Source organism: Ylistrum balloti, unplaced genomic scaffold, assembly GCF_031769215.1.
Source record: "Ylistrum balloti isolate Yb309-2 unplaced genomic scaffold, AGI_CSIRO_Ybal_v1 Utg371158, whole genome shotgun sequence".
NCBI classification, from domain to species: Eukaryota; Metazoa; Mollusca; class Bivalvia; order Pectinida; family Pectinidae; genus Ylistrum; species Ylistrum balloti.
The window spans coordinates 90,296-112,144 of NW_026782634.1; the positions used below are offsets into that span (position 1 = coordinate 90,296).

General features: G+C 35.8%; 2 protein-coding genes across 2 annotated transcripts in view; both read left to right on the forward strand.

Annotated features, from left to right (window-relative positions):
* LOC132561160 (retroviral integration site protein Fli-1 homolog) overlaps nucleotides 1-9,420 on the forward strand; it is a 38,831-nt gene extending 29,411 nt beyond the window's left edge. The window contains exons 5-7 of the mRNA XM_060225888.1: nucleotides 4,325-4,378; nucleotides 8,152-8,205; nucleotides 8,760-9,420. Coding sequence (XP_060081871.1) covers nucleotides 4,325-4,378; nucleotides 8,152-8,205; nucleotides 8,760-9,286 — 635 coding nt within the window. The 3' untranslated portion in view covers nucleotides 9,287-9,420. The remainder of the gene's footprint in view (nucleotides 1-4,324; nucleotides 4,379-8,151; nucleotides 8,206-8,759) is intronic.
* Nucleotides 9,421-14,675: 5,255 nt separating this feature from the next.
* Nucleotides 14,676-18,003, forward strand: LOC132561162 (putative uncharacterized protein DDB_G0291608). Its single transcript, XM_060225890.1, has 2 exons — nucleotides 14,676-14,718; nucleotides 16,253-18,003. The coding sequence occupies exons 1-2, from the start codon at nucleotides 14,676-14,678 to the stop codon at nucleotides 18,001-18,003; spliced, it is 1,794 nt and encodes a 597-aa protein (XP_060081873.1).
* The last annotated feature ends 3,846 nt before the right edge of the window (nucleotides 18,004-21,849 follow it).

The window sequence follows — 21,849 nt, forward strand, 5'->3', positions numbered from 1 at the left end:
TTGTATGTCTCAGTTTTAATGAGTAAAACATTCCATAGTCTCGAAACGAATCAGTCTCGATGATTTACCCGATTTGTAACCACATAAAAAAACACATTTATTTCTGTACATTGAATTAAATGTTTTGTCAAAACAAATCTACTGCCAGATGGTACAGTTCACCATTTAATGTGTTTCACATATTTTGTTGGAAATAAATAATTCTAGTGAGTTGTAAATATCGTCACAGAAACTAGAAATGTTGTAACTACATGTATTTACAATATATTTTACAGAAGCTTACTGTCTGGAATACCTTGTCTTATTCTCCGTGTTTATGGAGTCCTCATGTAAATTCTTTTGTTCATATTTGCCCTAGTTTTATTGAATTTGACTATAGATTATGTTGACATGTTAGTATTTCTTTTGTGTGTGTGTGTTTTTTTTTATAACGACCTATTATAACATAAAATTGTATTTGTCTATTAATGGCAATTCTTTTTAATAACAACTAAATAGAAATATTTTTGTATTTCAATTTGTTTTTCATAATATCACAAAACTGCACATTATACATGTAGCTTTTGAACAGCTGACTGATGTATTTAACTGATTCGTTTCATTCCTGATACGAACTCTGATTTTCAATGATGTTTATTACTGTTGACATTTTCTCCACAAAAGTTTCCTAAATAATGTTTTAATGATATATTTGATATAAACAAAAGAATCTCGCATTATATATGACATGAATAAACACAATTCGCAAATTAATTTGCAATAAACGTTTGCATCTACAGGGAAAATAACTATACAAATAAAAAAAATGCATTTAAATTGATAGATATTTAGGATGTATTTCAAAAATAAATACATTATGATACACACAGTTTCCTATGTTGTGCAAGAAGAATGATTTCAAGTAATCAATCAATCAATCTGATGGTAGTATCATTTGTTTCTTGAAGGAAAAAAAATGAACGGACATTTTTTTCGGTGGTGATGTTTATGATTGTAGGACAGTAACTATCTGTGGAACCGTCATTTTGGATAACCTGCTACAATATTATAATAATCTTAACTTTCTTACACTTGTAATGGTACTATTTAATAAACAGGAAAAAATAATAAGTATAAATTTTCAACACACAGGAGAAAAATTGTTAAGAGTATAGAATACTTGTTTGCACCAAGGAAAGAAATAGACAAAATTTAGACACATATAAAAATACACACGTATATATTATGTGGATTGAACGAGATAACCATGATAATATGAACAATAACGGCGAATTTACAACAAAATAAACGATTACTTTATTTTGATATCGTATTGGATTCATTCCGAGTTAACTTGTCCATTATCGGCAGCGAAAGTTTGACGTAATACGTAAATGTTCCATCTCTGTCTATACAAATTTAGATGAGATGGGAGTAGATTTCAAAATAACCAATAACATCTATAATAGGGCATCACAATGTCCCGTTACACCCGGCTTTGTTGATGGGTGTGAAGCCCCCCGCGTTTCCGAGTCTCTGTATTACCGTACGACAATGTAAACACCGGTCTCGCGCGCCGAGCCCGGAATTATGTTACGGCACTTAGCCGGTATTGATCAATCGCCAAGAAAAGAGGCAGTTTGTGACACAGGAACACATTGGCTATCGCTGATATCCGCTAAACGATTTGATTGGTTCGTACACGTAAATCACTTCTCAGCGCTACTGAATAAGGCAATATATAAAACTTTAAAATGACAAACAGCAGGAACGCGAATTATAATCATTATTATCACGGTATGTTTATCGTTAAACGTCGATGTTAGTATCCTTCTGTCAGTCACAGACGCTTTACATTTTAATGTGATTTATTAACGATGATTACTCTGATACCACTTTAATTGTTCTACTGGAAGTTTGTGGTTTTATTTTTGGAATACTCAGAATATTTGTGATTTTGTGAAATCATCAAGATTGCCAGGATATCAGTATTTGGCTACTAAAATCAGCTGTAGCTCTGGAGACAATATGATACATTGTCATTAAAATATGTCAACTGGACAAGCAACATTTATTGACGATTTACCTTCAAATCTAATACCCGGACAATTAGTATTTAATTAATTATGGATGTGATTGACCACAAGCTAGAGTGATTTGAAAAGTGCTAACAGTAAAAATTATTAAAAGGAAGATCTGCGAAAGAAATTAATCCTTTCTGAAAATCACATCCCGGACAAATCTATTTCATTACCAGTTTAGCGGATTACTTTGGCTTTTCATGGAGACGACGTTGCGTGACAGATCACCTGCAGCGTTGACGGATGAAAATATTTACTGTTGATGACAAGACTGTAACAGTTCGGGTCTTCGTAACCTCATACACATCAAGATGCACATGCAAGCGCTGAAACAGGCCGATTACTTCAGACAATGCTCATTTGCGGGGTTTTCTAGTTTCATGTTCTCAGGTAAATGCGACGTCAATTTTAGGGTCATCTGTCACAATTAACTGCTGAAGCGTGTACAAACAAATGCATGTCACGTCATCCATCACGTGTATATCAATCCGTCACCTCAATATCAGCGGCGGAACTCCTGTAGAGTTTTTATGACTATGACTGTGATTTCTCGATGAATTTTTAACAGTTGATTGTTTTAATAATTATTCTTATAATGTATTTCCTTTTAATCAACTCTCTTCCTGTAGTTTTTAAGATCGAACTCTACAGATTAATGTAATGTTCAATGTTTCGGTTAACCCCTTTTTCATGGACACATTAGATTTTTTGAATTGTTACAGTTTGCAAATATATGTTTACACTGTAAATTTTTAATTTGAATTTTGTTTTTACAAATGTAACTGGTCTATTTAACCGGAAATACAGCAGTCTATGTATATCTAAAAATATTTCTATGGCACTTAATCATATATCTATTTTGGTTAGAATTACTACATTATTTTATCTGATTAAAAGTCATGCATAATACCATATAAATATTCTCATTGTAACATATTCATTGAAAATCAGCACTGTATTGTGTTGATTGAAGTATACAGTGTTTAAAAAGTACATTAGAATGAACAAAAAATCCCTTTTCATGCTTATAATTCACCATTTCAATCAACCTGTCTGATTCGTGTAGTGAATGACTTTATGTATAATGATATACACGCTGCTTTCAGGACGAACTCCTCCAACGTCTATTTATTATATATACGTTATATAGATACATTATATATTTAATAGATAATATACATGTCGTTAAACAGTCACGTGCGCTCTTACATAGGTTGTATTGTCAAGTCTACCCTGTGGTTATGCCTTTTTCATAATATGTTAAACAAAATCAACATTCAAGCTGAAGGTTACAAGCGTCCAGAATACTTTGTTGTTGTGTTTCCGGCGTACACACGTGAATTGGGAAGTAATTGATTCATGTAATGAAATATACGTTATGAAACAAGGTTAATGTAGAGTGTTTCCGGGAAAAAAAGCTTTGTATCATGTGCTACCTCTAGAAATGGTATGACACAGGCCCTATTGATACATTGTATCTCCCTGAGACGGTGTAATATAATTCTTATTTGTACAGTACGTGAATGTGTGATATCAGATACATTAATACAGTCTTACTTAGTAATGATAATGTACCTTATATAAATAGATTCAGCTTGATAATATACTGTAATTATGTAAGTATATAGGTACATATATCCTCACGTTCGTAGTGTCTTACACGTGATATTAGTACAAACATATCACATAATTAGTGCATTAGTCACTATGTTTTTTTTTTTTACTTTGTATCAAAGTACAATTTGCAATCACGCAAAGTAGCATGTAAATATGAAGAAATCTCCAAACATCTCCGACCAAATAAATGTAAATGGCTTTGGAGCAGACTTGAAGTGTTATATAGATGTAGTGGTGAACATCCTATTTTCTAAACAAAATAATATATCTATTCAACACATAGCAAAACATTGTATGCTAATCGTTACGAATGAGTCAGAGTTACACTGTATACATGCTTAAAAATCGATTGTTCAGGTTGAATAAAAAATAATTTATAAAAAAAAGCTTCAAATAGTCCCAAATCAAACAATATACACCAAAATTTCTGGGAAGAGATATGACTAATACAAATGAATATCTGCCTTTATTGTAAACAGAAAACTTATATTTAGATCTACTCACTACAACTAATGTTGATTTCCAAAGGAATCACATTTTGATCTAAACATGATCGAGTTTAATGACATTTTTTTCTGAAAATACATGTTATTATTACTTTCCTGCATAATAATTCAACGTTTTATATTTTTTTATTTATATTTCAGATCATGGTTTCGGCAAGTCAGCCTGGACTCCACAGACAAGTCCAACTCCACAAGGTGAGTGATATAGACCAATAGTCCTCAATGTTATTATACAAATCATGTCCAACCCAGAAGAGTAGGTTATAAAGCAACTTGTCCTAATAGTGTATCTCAGATGAGTTAAACCCCGGTAAGTAGTCTACAATTAGATGGTTTGTCACTTGTCATTATTCCTTCATAAAGAATTTACAGTTTACAACGCAATGTTGTCTGGTAAAATTGTAAATATTATTTAATTTTGATGTATTTCCTTATAAAACTTATAAAACAACCGAGATTGTCAGAGGAATATACATATTTTCACAGTCTATATAAACTACTTGTTAAGAGAAAAAAGTAATTAATTGGTCTATTGTGTATTTCTTAATTATATGAAAGAGATACCAGCAATACACTTCATAAATTATAGTGCTGGTTATTTTAAAGAAAAGTCGTTGTTGTTCAGCATTGGTCTTAATACAGGATATTTAGTGACTTTTCCAAGATAAATACTCTTTTGTTTTCACTCTTTCTCCACAAAAGAAGATGTAGAAATAATCGATGCTTCCACTTGATGCCCTTAAATCACAGTGTCAGTCTTTACCATGGGCTAATCATCCAGCGCCTCTGATTTACAAAAGCACGAGAAAGTTTTCTTCACTCTCGTAGCTAACTGTATTAATCAAAAGAAGACCTGGAAAAGTCGAGAGGAAAATGTGACATCAGTATTGGACCTTATTACTTCCTTAGTAATTAGGTTTCGTCAATTGATCATTGTAATTTTTCCTGTTGTCTTTTCCTCCAAGACCTTTCATGGTTGTTGGGATTCCCAGCCATAAAGCAGTGTTATTTTGAAGCAATGATTCTGACAATCCTGGTATATTATCACGATGCCATATTAGTATTCGATTGGATGCAATCTTCCGGCGATTTGTTCTCTACTGGGGTAATGATGGAAGGAAATGTGAGAAATTACTGTCAGTTTTAACATACATCCAATGTTAAGTCGGTCTGGTTTGGTGATCAGGCTTTCCTTTATACGGTGATTTTCTAATTTCTATGGTAACAATTATTAACTGGTTAATTTCCTTTGCTTTCATTTTTTATATCATCATACATAGATGTTGATCTCTGTAAATCTAAACCGATCTTTTGTGTGTCAAATTAAAACCAATCATTTTTAATATGAACTCTTTTTGTTCAAAAAGAGAAACATTATCAGTGGGTCATTTTTTATCGATGATACAGATATTTTCGTCTATTTTCAAATACTAATTAGTGGTATAAATTTGGTTGTCGGATTATAAAAATAAATCCTGTTCATGAAAATAAAAATGAGATTTATAGTTTTTGATCAATAATTCTGCAGCAGGGTTAAACAAGTACAGGCCATTTTACTTCCTTTATATTGTGACTATGGTATGATATTAATTTCTACTTGGAAACCAGGGATATAATTTAGGCCACTGACACTGTGGAAAGTAATTATCTCATTCAACATTCAATTTCAAATTTCACAGTTAGCAATGACCTGTGATTGAGTTTGATTCCTTTTACCTGCCCAATTAGTGACTATGGTGGTAGATGATATATGTGTCGGTCTGCCCTCCACCTAGACCCTTAGTTTTAATTAGACGCGTCATAACTGTCGGGACGGGGTATCCGTTGTTTCTGAAGCTGATTTACGTTCCGGGTAGATGGTCGGAACCAACGTATTCATTGTTGTACATGTATTGATTCCAAGTGTACGACCCTAAACTACACTTAGAAACAACTCATCCTGAAAACAGTAATGAAATATGTACCTTTTCTAGGAGAGTCGCAACATGCACAGCACGTGTGTCATGTACGTGTCGTCTGTTAGTGACAAACACGCGCGTGCGGGGTCAAGGGTGACCATTGATTATCAGGGCTGTAGTGACCAGTGTCCGGAGAATGGCTATTAGATTTGTAAAGGTGTCTGCCATGGATGTAATGAAGCGTTTATTTGTATTGTAGAACAGAAATACTGATGTAAACGATAGCCTAAGTACACATCCACTACGCCATTGTTAGCCACTAAACAACTCTCAGGTTTGACATGGACAGACCCCACTGACTACAGCGGTCTTTGTCAACCGATTAACCAGCCCCTTATGACACCGGGTATCAGCCTGGCGAATACAGTCATTGACTCGGTATGAGGTCCAGTTAGTTAATGATTTGACTCTTTCTCACTTGACATAGAGTACCATTATTTGATTACGACTTAGAATCTCTGCTTTTTCATTCTATTCTGACAGGTTTTGTTTGACACGTATTCCGTGGAGGTTTCAAAGCCTCACATTCACTCATCATGTACCCTCCCTCGCCGACACTGTATATCGCTTTTAAGTTAAATCCGGGATGCGTTCTACCTTTTATGTCACCTTTAAGCAAAATAATGTTTACATGTAACTGTTAATTGACCGATTAAAAGTCCATTTAGTTAAAGTGATCTCGACTTAGTTTAGCCGGGTATTCTAGTCCATAATACTTGTAGAGTGGAGATGACAAATAGCTGTTAATGTTATTTGATATGATGTGCCCGTGTCATTCGCTACATTTATTTTAGATATTTTTTCATGAGAATATTTCTTCAGCTTTCGCTATGAAAACAAATAGGAACAATACTTGTCGTGGTGACACTATGATCCTCGTGTGACCGTATTCATTTTCCTCTGTAATTTGTCGTCATCCAGGACAAATAAGGGGTCAGAATGATATACTAGGTGCCATCATTATCACATTCTTTTTGATGGTACGAGTCCTGCAGACGTCCATTTTCTCGTACCACACGTGTCTACATAGCTGGGTACTATGACCAGAGGTTTCTAATTCGTTACAACAACACTGCGTCTGTGTTGTCATAATAGACATAATAAAGGTCAATTCTACAAGTCATTCTTTTTTTTCACTTTCTGTCACCATGAATGAATGTCGTAAACATGCCATGGTCAAGCTTTCCGCCATTGCTGCTGTAATTTTTTTAACAAAAGAATTTCTGTGTGTGTTGTCTGGTACACCCGCCGGCCCCTCCCCTAGTTGCAGTGGTAATTACTTCGATCACCGCCCAAGCCCCTAAATGTCCCCAGGGAGGAGACCATCTGATTAGGGCGGTAATTTACAGGATATTATTGAATGTAGACTTTGTCTTGTGGAACAAAACCACAAGTCGGCGAGAAGGTTGTATAAATTGTTTTCTATTATCAAATTGTCTGTATCTACGGAGGTTGATAAAGAAATTGATATTTAGTCGCCTGGGTGAATCTCCTAACGACTTTTCAAGGAGAGGAAAGCGACTGTAGCTACCGGTTACGTCCCGCGGGCCGATTCCTGTTTAAATGAGTTGGAAAATGCGAGTTTCTTTATCATCTGGTGTAGAAAATTAGCTCCCCATTTCTTATTGAACCAATGCTGACATCTTCTTAGTAATCTTTGTCTCTAATTCTGTGACCTCTTGAATTGTAAGTGGGTTTGATACCTAATAGGTCACCATCTCGTCTTGCCCTTTCCGTAGTATGCTGTTCGTTTCTTCTGTTAAATCACGAGATTCTGCTACAAGGCAGAAGTCACAATTCATATAAAATGGATTTTATCAATTGTCGTTCGATATTCCTTTTCAATTTTCTAATACTGCTCTCCAGTATTCTGGTTATCGAATTAAACGGGGGTTGAATTTCACAGAATCTTTTTTATTTCAGGCATTAAGAGTTTCCAACAATGGTTGATCAATAGAAACTGACTTATGTATGATTATGTCGGAATATGACTTTTCTATTTTCGTTCAGTTACAGATCCATATCAGCTCTACGGTCCGATTTCAAGTCGTCTGTCAAGCTCCGGTAAGTAGAAATGACACCGATTTACTGTATATATTAAGTGAAGCTTTTCAATTTTCCTGATATAATGCTGAGGTAGCCATGAGCTTACATGGCAATAGGATATCACTTTACTAGAAAGTCAGCTATTTAAAACGTTTTACATCACTTTGATTAAAAAACGATGTGACAAAACGTGTTTATATAAAGGCAATGAATGATAAGTGGAATACAGGGTTACACACAGGTCAAATGATAACTATTAATTAGTCTTATCTCTGTGAAGATCAATAGTCCAATGTGCAAGTTATTTCAAAATGCTTACATCAAGGCGATAAAACGCAATGAATAACGTTTTTTATCATATAGAAGATAATAGATTTTTCTAAGAAAGCATTCAGCCTTAATCTTACAAACACGTTTGAATGTAAACAGGCGAAAACATAAAAATTACGATAGAAATGGCATCCGGTCTTTGAGGCCTCCCTTAAAATTATTTTTTCTATATAAAAAAACTTGTGTTGTGCAGTGCCGTCTTGGAAAACAATACACATGTTTCATATCTTGTTGATTAACAGGGAGTGGTCAGATTCAGCTTTGGCAGTTCCTACTAGAACTCCTCTCAGACCGACGTAACGCGGGCTGTATAGCATGGGAGGGAAACAATGGGGAGTTCAAGCTGGTCGACCCAGACGAAGTGGCCAGACGCTGGGGTGAGAGAAAAAGCAAACCTAACATGAACTACGACAAACTTAGTCGCGCACTCAGATACTACTATGACAAAAACATTATGACAAAAGTTCACGGTAAAAGGTATGCATACAAATTTGACTTTGTGGGCCTGCAACAAGCAATCCAACCAACTGCCCCGGACACAGCTTACAGGTACCAACAGGACATGCTTATGTCCGGATATCCGTCATCTAGGCTCAACTACCTACCTGCGCATGCGTCAATGCCAGCACCGACCACCCCCAGCTTATTTGCGGCCACAAATCCTTATTGGCCAACGACAACCAATAATATCTCACCTTACATTTCAAATCATGTGATGTCACCACACGCAGGACATTTGCCGACACACATGGGATCGTTTTACTCGTAAAACGTTAGTTACAATGACATTACTTGTTATTTATGGCAAACTATTACCACATTCCTTTCTGTATATATTTGCAGAACGTTTTATTTATAAAAATCTTTTTTGTTGGAGAATCGTTGTTATTTTCAAAACGAGACATGTACATATTGTATGAATAAAAAAATGAATAAAAAAGTCATGACGTTTTAATTGTCATTTAACCGAATCATTCATAAATTCTGGACCAATGAAAGGAAAATAAGATCACAACAAGATTTTCACGGAGACCACTGAAAAAGAAGTTTAAGAAGAATTAGTCGAGGTATATGGTTCTTTCACTTCATCGATGGCACACGCCATGTCTTCTTGGTCTTACGTCATAAATAATGTCATACAACCGAACCACTATTCAGACCTATGTGATTCCATCACATGTAATTTCATATAGCTTTCCTAAAGTTTTCTCAGTGGTATAAACATTTTTTTTTAATTCTGTTTTATTTTCAACATTATTACTTAATCTAAAGAAGACTATGTTTTAAGAATGTACAAAAATGTATATGTAATCTAACCCAGTAGGTATTCTGTAATCAACATATACATTTTTTACAACCTGGACACATTTTCTTTGTTCATTATTAACGTTTGATATGTGCATAGATTTTCCATGGCCTGCTGCTGTATCTGGTCCACAGATCTACTAGTGACTAAAAAATAACAACACGTCAACATAATCATAATCCAAACTTAATAAAACTAGGGCAAAGCTAAACCTGAGAAAGTTTTACACGAAGTCTTCTGTGTTCCGGAAGTGTAAGCGTCTTTTGATCAACTAAAATAAATAATGTCACGTTCTCAAGTGAGAACTGGGTATAAAAACGGAACCAACACGAAAACTAACGAGCATCAAATACGTCCAGCTTCATATCGCACAACGATACAGAATATTTCATAATGAGATCACTATGTTGACTGTAAAACCTCCTCATAACTACAACTAGTAACAATTCTATACCTTTAATCGAAGTTGTATCTATTTTATGACATGTCGTAAAAACATTAGATATTTTCGTGATTAAATTCAGAAAAAGTGATTGATTTTAGTATAACCGTTGAGCTATATTTTTTGTTGTATGTTATCGCTTCCCCCTGAAAAAGTTGTTTCAAGACAGGCTTATCAGCGTTATTGTTTATGTAGGAAGAAGATTATCAAAATAGACAATTTGAATGCAAAATGTAAGTATGTAAATTGGTTGTCATATGTTTTTACATTCATATGATTGTTGTGTTACATACATGAACTGCCTACATGAAGTCTGTATATGTAAAGCCATTTACGTTAAACACTTATGAATGTACAACATAAGTCAAGCACCCCGTAATTGTACCGTTTATCCTACCCTAAATATGTACTGTAAATATCGCTTTACTATGGCTTTTACTGGAACAAACTAGAATGGCGTGAAGGACAACTGCCATTACTTGACAGGGACGCTATGTTTCTTTCGCTGGTTTGATAGATCTGATGTGTGCCTACATGCAGCACTGACTCACGTCAAAGGAAAGACAATGTCCGATATTTGTATTTTGTAACAAAACAATAAAATAATACCAATATCATAGCAAATTCGATCAGATCCTCTTAGAAACGAAAACATAAACTAAAACTCAATTAGGCAGCTAGAATTTTGATAGCTCATTAAAACAGGAATATAATGATAAACAAAAATACCCTTGCGGATATTTCAAACAAACGAAACCCTACAGTGTAGATTTCCACTGTCACCGAGTCTGGGTAACGAACGACACCATGTTAAATGATTGGGTAAAAAACCTCTACACAATCATCCAATTTTTTCTCCTGTTTCCTGAGGGGACAAAATATCACTAACAATTACAGAATATAATTGGCAGCACAAATAGCCAGAATTCTTTAATACCGCCACAGGCGTAAAAAATCTGGTTTAGTTTTTTAATACAATTTACGCAAAACCATTTTCAATAACGGATAGAAAGGAGCGGAAAATACATATATGCCCACACACCAATAAACAGAACTTCTTACATTTTTCATTGAAATAAGGGCATATTGCTATACGAAAGATGCAATACATATGGATATTCATCGGGCATTCACCAAAACGATATCTTACATTACAAACATTTCAACATATTCATTTATATCGGTCATGACATCCTTTTCTTATGTTAAGCTAGAAAGAACCGGTAGAGTATTACACTAGAAAGTACAAGTAGAGTGTTACACTAGGAAGTACCGGTAGAGTGTTACACTAGAAAGTACAAGTAGAGTGTTACACTAGGAAGTATCGGTAGAGTGTTACACTAGAAAGTACAAGTAGAGTGTTACACTAGAAAGTACCGGTAGAGTGTTACACTAGGAAGTACCGGTAGAGTGTTACACTAGGAAGTATCGGCAGTGTTACACTAGGAAGTACCGGTAGAGTGTTACACTAGGAAGTACCGGTAGAGTGTTACACTAGGAAGTACAGGTAGAGTGTTACACTAGGAAGTACAGGTAGAGTGTTACACTAGGAAGTACAGGTAGAGTGTTACACTAGGAAGTACAAGTAGAGTGTTACACTAGAAAGTACAAGTAGAGTGTTACACTAGGAAGTATCGGTAGAGTGTTACACTAGATTGTACCGGTAGAGTATTACACTAAAAACTAAAAAGTACCGGTAGAGTGTTACACTAGAAAGTACCGGTAGAGTGTTACACTAGGAAGTACAGGTAGAGTGTTACACTAGGAAGTACAGGTAGAGTGTTACACTAGGAAGTACAGGTAGAGTGTTACACTAGAAAGTACAAGTAGAGTGTTACACTAGGAAGTACCGGTAGAGTGTTACACTAGGAAGTACCGGTAGAGTGTTACACTAGGAAGTACAGGTAGAGTGTTACACTAGGAAGTACAGGTAGAGTGTTACACTAGGAAGTACCGGTAGAGTGTTACACTAGGAAGTACCGGTAGAGTGTTACACTAGGAAGTATCGGCAGTGTTACACTAGGAAGTACCGGTAGAGTGTTACACTAGGAAGTACAAGTAGAGTGTACCTAGAAAGTACAAGTGTTACACTAGGAAGTACGGTAGTGTTACACTAAGTACACGGTAGAGTGTTACACTAGGAAGTACAGGTAGAGTGTTACACTAGGAAGTACCGGTAGAGTGTTACACTAGGAAGTACAGGTAGAGTGTTACACTAGGAAGTACAGGTAGAGTGCTACACTAGGAAGTACAGGTAGAGTGTTACACTAGGAAGTACAGGTAGAGTGTTACACGGTAGAGTGTTACACTAGGAAGTACAGGTAGAGTGTTACACACCCTCTCTTCCGGTAGAGTGTTACACTAGGAAGTACAGGTAGAGTGTTACACTAGGAAGTACAAGTAGAGTGCTACACTAGGAAGTACAAGTAGAGTGCTACACTAGGAAGTACAGGTAGAGTGTTACACTAGGAAGTACAGGTAGAGTGTTACACTAGGAAGTACAGGTAGAGTGTTACACTAGATTGTACCGGTAGAGTGTTACACTAGGAAGTACCGGCAGTGTTACACTAGGAAGTACCGGTAGAGTGTTACACTAGGAAGTACAGGTAAGTGTACACTAGAAAGGTAGTAGTGTTACACTAGGAAGTACAGGTAGAGTGTTACACTAGAAGTACCGGTAGAGTGTTACACTAGGAAGTACCGGTAGAGTGTTACACTAGGAAGTACAAGTAGAGTGTTACACTAGAAAGTACAAGTAGAGTGTTACACTAGGAGTGTTACACTAGTGTTACACTAGAAGTACCTAGGAAGTAGAGTGTTACACTAGGAAGTACGGTAGAGTGTTACACTAGGAAGTACAGGTAGAGTGTTACACTAGGAGAGTGTTACACTAGTGAAGTACAGGTAGAGTGTTACAGGAAGTACCTAGAGTACCGGTAGAGTGTAGGAAGTACAACACTAGGAGTGTTACCGGTAGAGTGTTACACTAGGAAGTATCGGCAGTGTTACACTAGGAAGTACCGGTAGAGTGTTACACTAGGAAGTATCGGCAGTGTTACACTAGGAAGTACCGGTAGAGTGTTACACTAGGAAGTACCGGTAGAGTGTTACACTAGGAAGTACAGGTAGAGTGTTACACTAGGAAGTACAGGTAGAGTGTTACACTAGGAAGTACAGGTAGAGTGTTACACTAGGAAGTACCGGTAGAGTGTTACACTAGGAAGTACAGGTAGAGTGTTACACTAGGAAGTACAGGTAGAGTGTTACACTAGAAAGTACAAGTAGAGTGTTACACTAGGAAGTACCGGTAGAGTGTTACACTAGGAAGTACAGGTAGAGTGTTACACTAGGAAGTACAGGTAGAGTGTTACACTAGGAAGTATATGTAGAGTGTTACACTAGGAAGTACCGGTAGAGTGTTACACTAGGAAGTACCGGTAGAGTGTTACACTAGGAAGTACAGGTAGAGTGTTACACTAGGAAGTACAAGTAGAGTGCTACACTAGGAAGTATATGTAGAGTGTTACTCAAGGAAGTACCGGTAGAGTGTTGTGCTAAAAAGTACATTTGACTTCATATTTTCATCTCTTTTGCTGACACGATCCCCGAACTCACCCTCTCTTCCTTTGACTTCACATTTCCATCTCTATATCTGACACGTTCCCCGAACATACCTCCTTGACATTTGACATCATATTGTGATACATATTGTCCCACCATGTTCTTCCCGATGTTTCTTTCTTAGAATTTAGTATTTTCGTTCATCATTTTTGTCGGTGCCAATAAATTTCAGTCACATTCAATACTACTTATACTTTTTAATACTATAAGAAATTTTTTAAGTAGAAGAAAAACGCGATCTTGTAGAGAACAAATTATTCTGGGGTAGTAAGGTAGGAAGATCGCTTTATCATTAGTACCAATCGGTGGCACACTGATCTAGCGATCACCAAGACAACAATACTAACACAAGGCCTATTTAATATGTATTGTGGTCAATTAACGACATTGTTAAAGCTATCGTTGGTATGGTCAGACTAGAATAAGAAATCGTGTCAATCTGAAATTACTGAATACGGTCGATGTTTATATCAGGTATATATGTTATTAAAGAAGACATATTACATATCCAATCAGCAGATATTTATAACAGCTATCTTCCTGTCCGATATGGATGCTTCTCATAACATTTAATGTCATTAAAATAAACAAACAGTAATAGTTGACAAATTGTGGTCTATAAACAACGATACAGGAACAATACAGAATACACCGACATGTCAAGAAAATCTTAATTCAATTCTGATTGGATGAAATGAGAACAAACGTGGAGACCCTTGAAAAGAGGATAAGACCAGGTGTTTCGTAAGGGTAAGCATCTTGTGCCTCATCGACAACAACAACGAGAATATGTCCAACACACAGGTACAAAACGAACTCAGATTCGAAAAAAGTAAGAACTGAATGGATACGAACACTAACAAATTTTGACAGTTATACTAAACATTTTTTGAAAGCTCGTTTTTAAGCAAATAAAAAAGGGACTATGGTTCTCTCTGTAAATATTATTTTCAAGATGGCGATTTTTTTTTAACTCGATTCAATCTACGAAACAAGAAAGAACCTCTCAGAAATCTACAATCTACAGCATGAATATATTTAGATATCAGCCTCAGTTTACTTTAGATACATAAATCTATGTTAGTCAAATTCGTCGGGTTCGGTGGTAATATTTCCAGCAGACTTTGGCCATACCTATGTGATCTAAATGCGCCCCTCTGTTGTCTGATTTTTCTTACGAGGTTAAATTTATCAAAGCATATCAAATCAGATCACAAAGACCTTGCAAAGTCGTTCAATTTCAATTTCAGAAATCTATTAACCACGCCCATCCTCCACCAGAATCAGAAATCAAGGACACGACAGACTCTTCTACATCAGCCGCTTATCTCGATCTTTCACTACAACGAAACCGACATAGACAGCTTTCCGCCAATTTCATCAATTTTCCGTTTGTGTTTAGCAACATTCAATGCATCCCAATCCTATGTATTTTTGCAGTTGATTCAATATTCAAGGGCCTGTTCACATTATCACGATTTTCGTGCAAGAATTGGTCATTTGACTGACAAAGTCGTAAAACAAGGTTTCAAAAGGTACAGTTTGATGAAAAATTATGGGGAAGTTTTACGGTGTCTGACGTGTTTGATTTTTGTTAGATGGTTTGTTGGTTCGTTGTTGTAGACCTTGTTCTCACAAAAGAACGTGACATGACCACGAAACAGGAGATGCTTGTTCTTCTGAAAGGATTTTTTGATGTTGCTTTCCCTTGTCTTTACAAACTTCTATTTCTCTGTGCCATTTTGGAAACACAATATATTTTTTTTCCAAATAGAGGAAGATAGTTAGCTCTAAAACAAAGTTAAGGCAAACTCAGTTAAACAATCTGACTAGAATTGATATTTGCTTTACATAAGACTTGAATGATTTGTAGATAAAAACAGGCTGTTTATCCCGTTTTTTGTTATGTGACCAAGTGCAGGGGCATGTCCCAGGCTAACATTTCAGTGTAATAGTACTGTCTGTATGTCCTTCTATCCCATTTATAGTACATGCCATGTCCCTGTGATCCCATCAATAAGTAGACTCTATCATATTTAATCTTCTTATCAGTAACACTGTTTCTGTCTCACTATAACATACATATTCACAGTATGTGTCCTCACATATTAAATTAATAGCCCGTTGTTTATATATATATATGTATATCATGAAATCATGAATGATAAAATCTTTAAAACTAAAACAAATTATAATAGGAAAAAGAAATGTATTTCATATTGGGAAAAGTATAAAAGTGGTTTGAAAATAAGCAATGCTATGACCTAACTGTAAGTCTGACACTGAAATCAATTAAATACCAAGTTCGGTTTTACCACTTGCTTCCAAAGTCTAAATTGTATAATGCTGTTGAAATTCATGATAAGATAATTATGCGAAAAAGTACGAAGATAAGCCTCACTCGAAAAAGTACGAAGAAAGGCCTCACTCGAAAAAGTACGAAGATAGGCCTCACTCGAAAAAGTACGAAGATAGGCCTCACTCGAAAAAGTACGAAGATAAGCCTCACTCAAAAAAGTACGAAGAAAGGCCTCACTCAAAAAAGTACGGCGATAGGCCTCACTCGAAAAAAGACGAAGATAGGCCTCATTCGAAAAAGTACGAAGAAAGGCCTCACTCAAAAAAGTACGAAGATATGCCTCACTCGAAAAAAGACGAAGATATGCCTCACTCGAAAAAAGACGAAGATAGGCCTCATTCGAAAAAGTCCGACGATAGGCCTCACTCGAAAAAGTACGAATATATGCCTCACTCGAAAAAGTACGAAGAAAGGCCTCACACAAAAAAGTACGAAGATAGGCCTCACTCGAAAAAGTACGACGATAGGCCTCACTCAAAAAAGTACGAATATATGCCTCACTCGAAAAAGTACGAATATATGCCTCACTCGAAAAAGTACGGCGATAGGCCTCACTCGAAAAAAGACGAAGATATGCCTCACTCAAAAAAGTACGAAGATATGCCTCACTCAAAAAAGTACGAAGATATGCCTCACTCGAAAAAGTACGAACATATGCCTCACTCAAAAAAGTACGAAGATATGCCTCACTCGAAAAAGTACGAAGATAGGCCTCACTCAAAAAAGTACGAAGATAGGCCTCACTCAAAAAAGTACGAAGATATGCCTCACTCAAAAAAGTACGAATATATGCCTCACTCAAAAAAGTACGAAGATAGGCCTCACTCAAAAAAGTACGAAGATAGGCCTCACTCAAAAAAGTACGAATATATGCCTCACTCAAAAAAGTACGAAGATATGCCTCACTCAAAAAAGTACGAATATAAGCCTCACTCAAAAAAGTACGACGATAGGCCTCACTCGAAAAAGTACGGCGATAGGCCTCACTCGAAAAAGTACGAATATATGCCTCACTCGAAAAAGTACGAAGAAAGGCCTCACACAAAAAAGTACGAAGATAAGCCTCACTCAAAAAAGTACGACGATAGGCCTCACTCAAAAAAGTACGACGATATGCCTCACTCGAAAAAGTACGGCGATAGGCCTCACTCGAAAAAGTACGGCGATAGGCCTCACTCGAAAAAGTACGAATATATGCCTCACTCAAAAAAGTACGACGATAGGCCTCACTCAAAAAAGTACGACGATATGCCTCACTCAAAAAAGTACGACGATAGGCCTCACTCAAAAAAGTACGACGATATGCCTCACTCAAAAAAGTACGAAGATATGCCTCACTCGAAAAAGTACGACGATAGGCCTCACTCGAAAAAGTACGACGATATGCCTCACTCGAAAAAGTACGAAGATATGCCTCACTCGAAAAAAGACGAAGATATGCCTCACTCGAAAAAGTACGAAGATATGCCTCACTCAAAAAAGTACGAAGATATGCCTCACTCAAAAAAGTACGAAGATATGCCTCACTCAAAAAAGTACGAAGATATGCCTCACTCAAAAAAGTACGGCGATAGGCCTCATTCGAAAAAGTACGAAGATAGGCCTCACTCAAAAAAGTACGACGATATGCCTCACTCGAAAAAGTACGAATATATGCCTCACTCAAAAAAGTACGAAGATATGCCTCACTCGAAAAAATACGAATATATGCCTCACTCGAAAAAGTATGCCTACATGCCTAACTCTGTCTGCAGTTAAAACACATCGGATGTAACAAAAACCCGTACTAATACATATCTGATTCTAAGTATATGTATTGGCTGTTGACACCGACCCCTTGCAGTGACATGTTATCTATTGGGGACTTGTAGTCTTAGAGGCTGTGACGACAAAGGAACTAAAACGTCACACAAACCTTTCCAAGAATCGTACTGACTAACTACTCTAGTGCCCTTTGATACAATAAAACGATTTATACACTGACCTACAAAACTTCAACTGCATGCAAAATCCTAACAGCAGGTGACACCGTACAAAACAAAACAAAACCCGCTGTTGTATAAACGAACCTTTGCTTTCAGATTACTCAAGAAAGGTGCTTTCCTCTTCCGAAAACGCTAAACATGCCTACAAACTGCAGGTGTTGTATATCCCAGCAAAACCGTATCGTTTTGACAGTTTCTCTTTAAAAATATCTTCTTTTTGGCGCTTAAACTAGTTTTATTTCGATATCTTTGAATTTATTCAATGTTTATAACATATTCTTTATTGCTACCACTCGCTATATTTCAATGTATTTTTGTTCTGTTTGTTCGATGTTTATGAAAATGACCTCTCTTGTGTAATACTCAATCAAACATTTCTGTACCAATACCGGCAAGGACAAGTTGGCACTGTTATTATTGATAACAAATGTTAAGATGACATTGTCGCGTGGCGGTGACAACCATTTTGGAAAATCAGAATTCACATGACCCATGACCCACAATCAGACAGCAGAAGGTTAAACCTCTTTATCATACTCATAAATCACAATTTTGAAAATTTATAAAAATGAAAGTTGTTTTGTTATTTCTCATCGTTTATCGTTTTGTGTGGTCTCCAAGTACTCCTTTATTAATATGTCATTTTTTAGTTTTTCGTTTAAATGGCAAAAGCAAAAACATGAATGATTTTCTATGCATTTTAATTGAATGTAACACAAAGAATTTACCGGAGATTTTAATTTTGGAGGAATCTAGTTTATCATTATTGGATAACTATATAGAGGTAATTGTATTAAAGGCTATTTATCACTGCGGTATTGATTCTCTGTATCTCTCTCTCAGTTGGACATGTCATTTTTCACCTTAGATTTAAGCCGAGATACAAACAATATATATTATGATGTACAACGTATCAAAATCTAACTGCATAGATACTAATGGTTTCAGCGATGGTCACGATGTTGGAACAAAACCTTGACACTCCTGGCAGAGTGACGCTTTGTTAGATAGCTTTGTTCTGAACATTGCTAGCCATTAGAAGTGAGCATTCCCCATAACATACTACATAACGTGCCGACTAAAATCGATCATGTATTGATCTTTCTAAATGTGCAGGGATGTTAAAAACGTCGGTTTTAATTGATAGGAACAATTTGGAAGCGATATCGTTCGGACAATATAATTTTTTGTTACTTTGAATGATCCGGCACGATTGTTCAGTTTCTAGTGAGTGATGTTTCCGATTTAAGCATCCGACTGGATTCCGCGTAGCGTCACAGTAATGCTAGCCATTTCCGGTGAGTGATTCGGCGCGCATTGTTATCGGGTCGTGTGGATGAGAAACGGGGAACTATTTAATGTAGTTAGCTGTAAACTATAATGTTAACTTTCCGTCTACAGTTCGTGTGCAATAATAGATCTTCCTGCCCATTAGCAGACGTTCACTTAACTTTCAGTTCTGTCTACCCATACTTCGCTCTTGATCGCTTTGCTACCAGTTTAAAGTAAAGCTTTGTCTATCAACTCCCGTTCCTGTGAACGAATAGTTACAAATTACAGGTTTTATAGAAGCCGAAATGGAAGCGACGTCAGATTACCGGAGGAAAATAAAAAAGATTTCCAGAAATTTATCCCAAAGTTTTCATGAAATTGACCTTGAAAAGCTTGTCACTGTCTTTTATCAATTCTATTCTCAATACTGCCGTCAGCTGTCATTACAGGAACATGTCGAAACGTCTCTTACTATTTGCTAATATTCACTGTTGTAGATTTCCTGTTCATGCGAAGTAACAGTAGAATAAGAGAAAAGGTATTGGTACGGTTTTTATATATACAATCGGGTATTAACTACAAAAAACGGTTCTATCCATAAAGATTCTGTCTCATTTATATGTCTGGGAGTATTACTATCAAGTGAGGCTCGTTATGAATCTGCTCTGATGAAAAGTCAGAATTTTTTGATAACTGACTTTTAGAATGTCATACTTCACGAAAATATAGAAATATCAAAAATAAACAGAACAAATAGGTCAATGTGCTCGTTTTATCATGGCATGTTGCTGAACCCTCGGTAGTATCCTTGATGCGTTTTAGAGCTGTTTACTCTAAAGCGTTGCCTTCTTCTATATAGTTAATACTTGTGATATTTTATAACATTCATCATCAGCTGTTCCTTTCTGAATAAGCATCTGGTATTGATTTTTAACATAAATAAAAAAATGTTTCTGAAGCGAAAAGTGCAAGAGTGGAGGAGTGTTGATTAGAAATAATCGGGTAATTTTTTACCTGAGGTAGGTATATACCTATATATTACCTACAGTGCTTGTATGACAATCATGACAACACCACGCAGTTCTATACAGTTTCCTCTCTATTACTATGTTGTACAATACGTGTATTGACGAAACGATTTGGACAAAAACCTATATCAGATAAACTCATCTGACCGGTTCATAACAGTTCAAAGAAGACTTCCCAGCTTCCACTGAAAAATGTAAACAGTGCGTAAAAATAATTAACATGGTATTGTTTGTGTTCATAGAGCTAGGAATGTGTTTTTATGTAGAAAAAAATACAGGATTGAGTAAATGTATATTTGTTAAGTTGAACCTGGTTGTAATCAAATGAACCGGACTGTATTTTTCAATCACTCAAACGTTTAGTCATATTTGACGATAAAATGTAACCAGAAGAAAAACAAATAAAATAAATAAACTAAGGAACAAACAAAAAGGCCACAATTCCGCCACATCAACCTCAAAAACGAAATCATTTGTTTCAATGAATGAAAATGGATGTCGTTTGAGGCGAGTTCACCCAAATAATGATAACTCTATCAAGTAAGACAGGTTTTGAGTAAGCACATGTTATTAAACCCATATATCTTATTTAATTGTTTATGATAATTAAAACTCCGAATTCGCCTTTACCAGAACAAACTATTAAGTATGACACTTAAGTAAATAATCTTTACAGGTTTATTAATTTTTAGTTTCTTTTAGTTTTGCCCACTACGTGCTTGTGCTTAAATATGTACTCCTTTGACGTTTGACCGGAAGTAAGACATAATTAAATATACAATTAATTCCAACATGATACCTTGAACTTTTGTGTTTTTATCTACAGTTATAATTACAATCCTTTTTTTCAAAAAAAAAAAATGTGATTTTTGTTTTCGGGTTACTAAGTATTTGTCTTGAGCATAACTCTGAATTTCAACTAAATTTTACATGAATTATCACCTTTCGCAGATTTTTGGGACCCGAAAATAAATATTTCAGTCGGTTTCTTAATCTGGAAAACTGGCTATTTGGGTGAAAATTGCAAACGTGAAAACATGGGGACAGACACCTTTTTTCTTACTCATGAAAAGCATCCTCGAAAATGTTTCTATCGAAACATCAAATCTTTTTTAAATGTTTAATACCAGAAGATGTTTAGATAAAGGTCTGAAGTCGTTTTGGAACATTTTTATTTTTGTTGTTGCTATGCAGTTTAAAGCTCATAGCCCATGAAAATGAAAATGAAAAATTTGCATTTGCACATTATTTTTTTCTCAATACCAAGTATAATACATGAACTTGGTTATGGAAGAAGAAAGGAAAATTCATTTTTTAAA

Bases quoted from the DNA above. Each gene is read 5' to 3' on its own strand.
- LOC132561162 (XM_060225890.1), top strand. From the start codon at position 14,676: ATGTCCAACACACAGGTACAAAACGAACTCAGATTCGAAAAAA. The intron at 14,719-16,252 runs GTAAGAACTGAA...ATTCATGATAAG, and splicing joins CGAACTCAGATTCGAAAAAA to ATAATTATGCGAAAAAGTAC.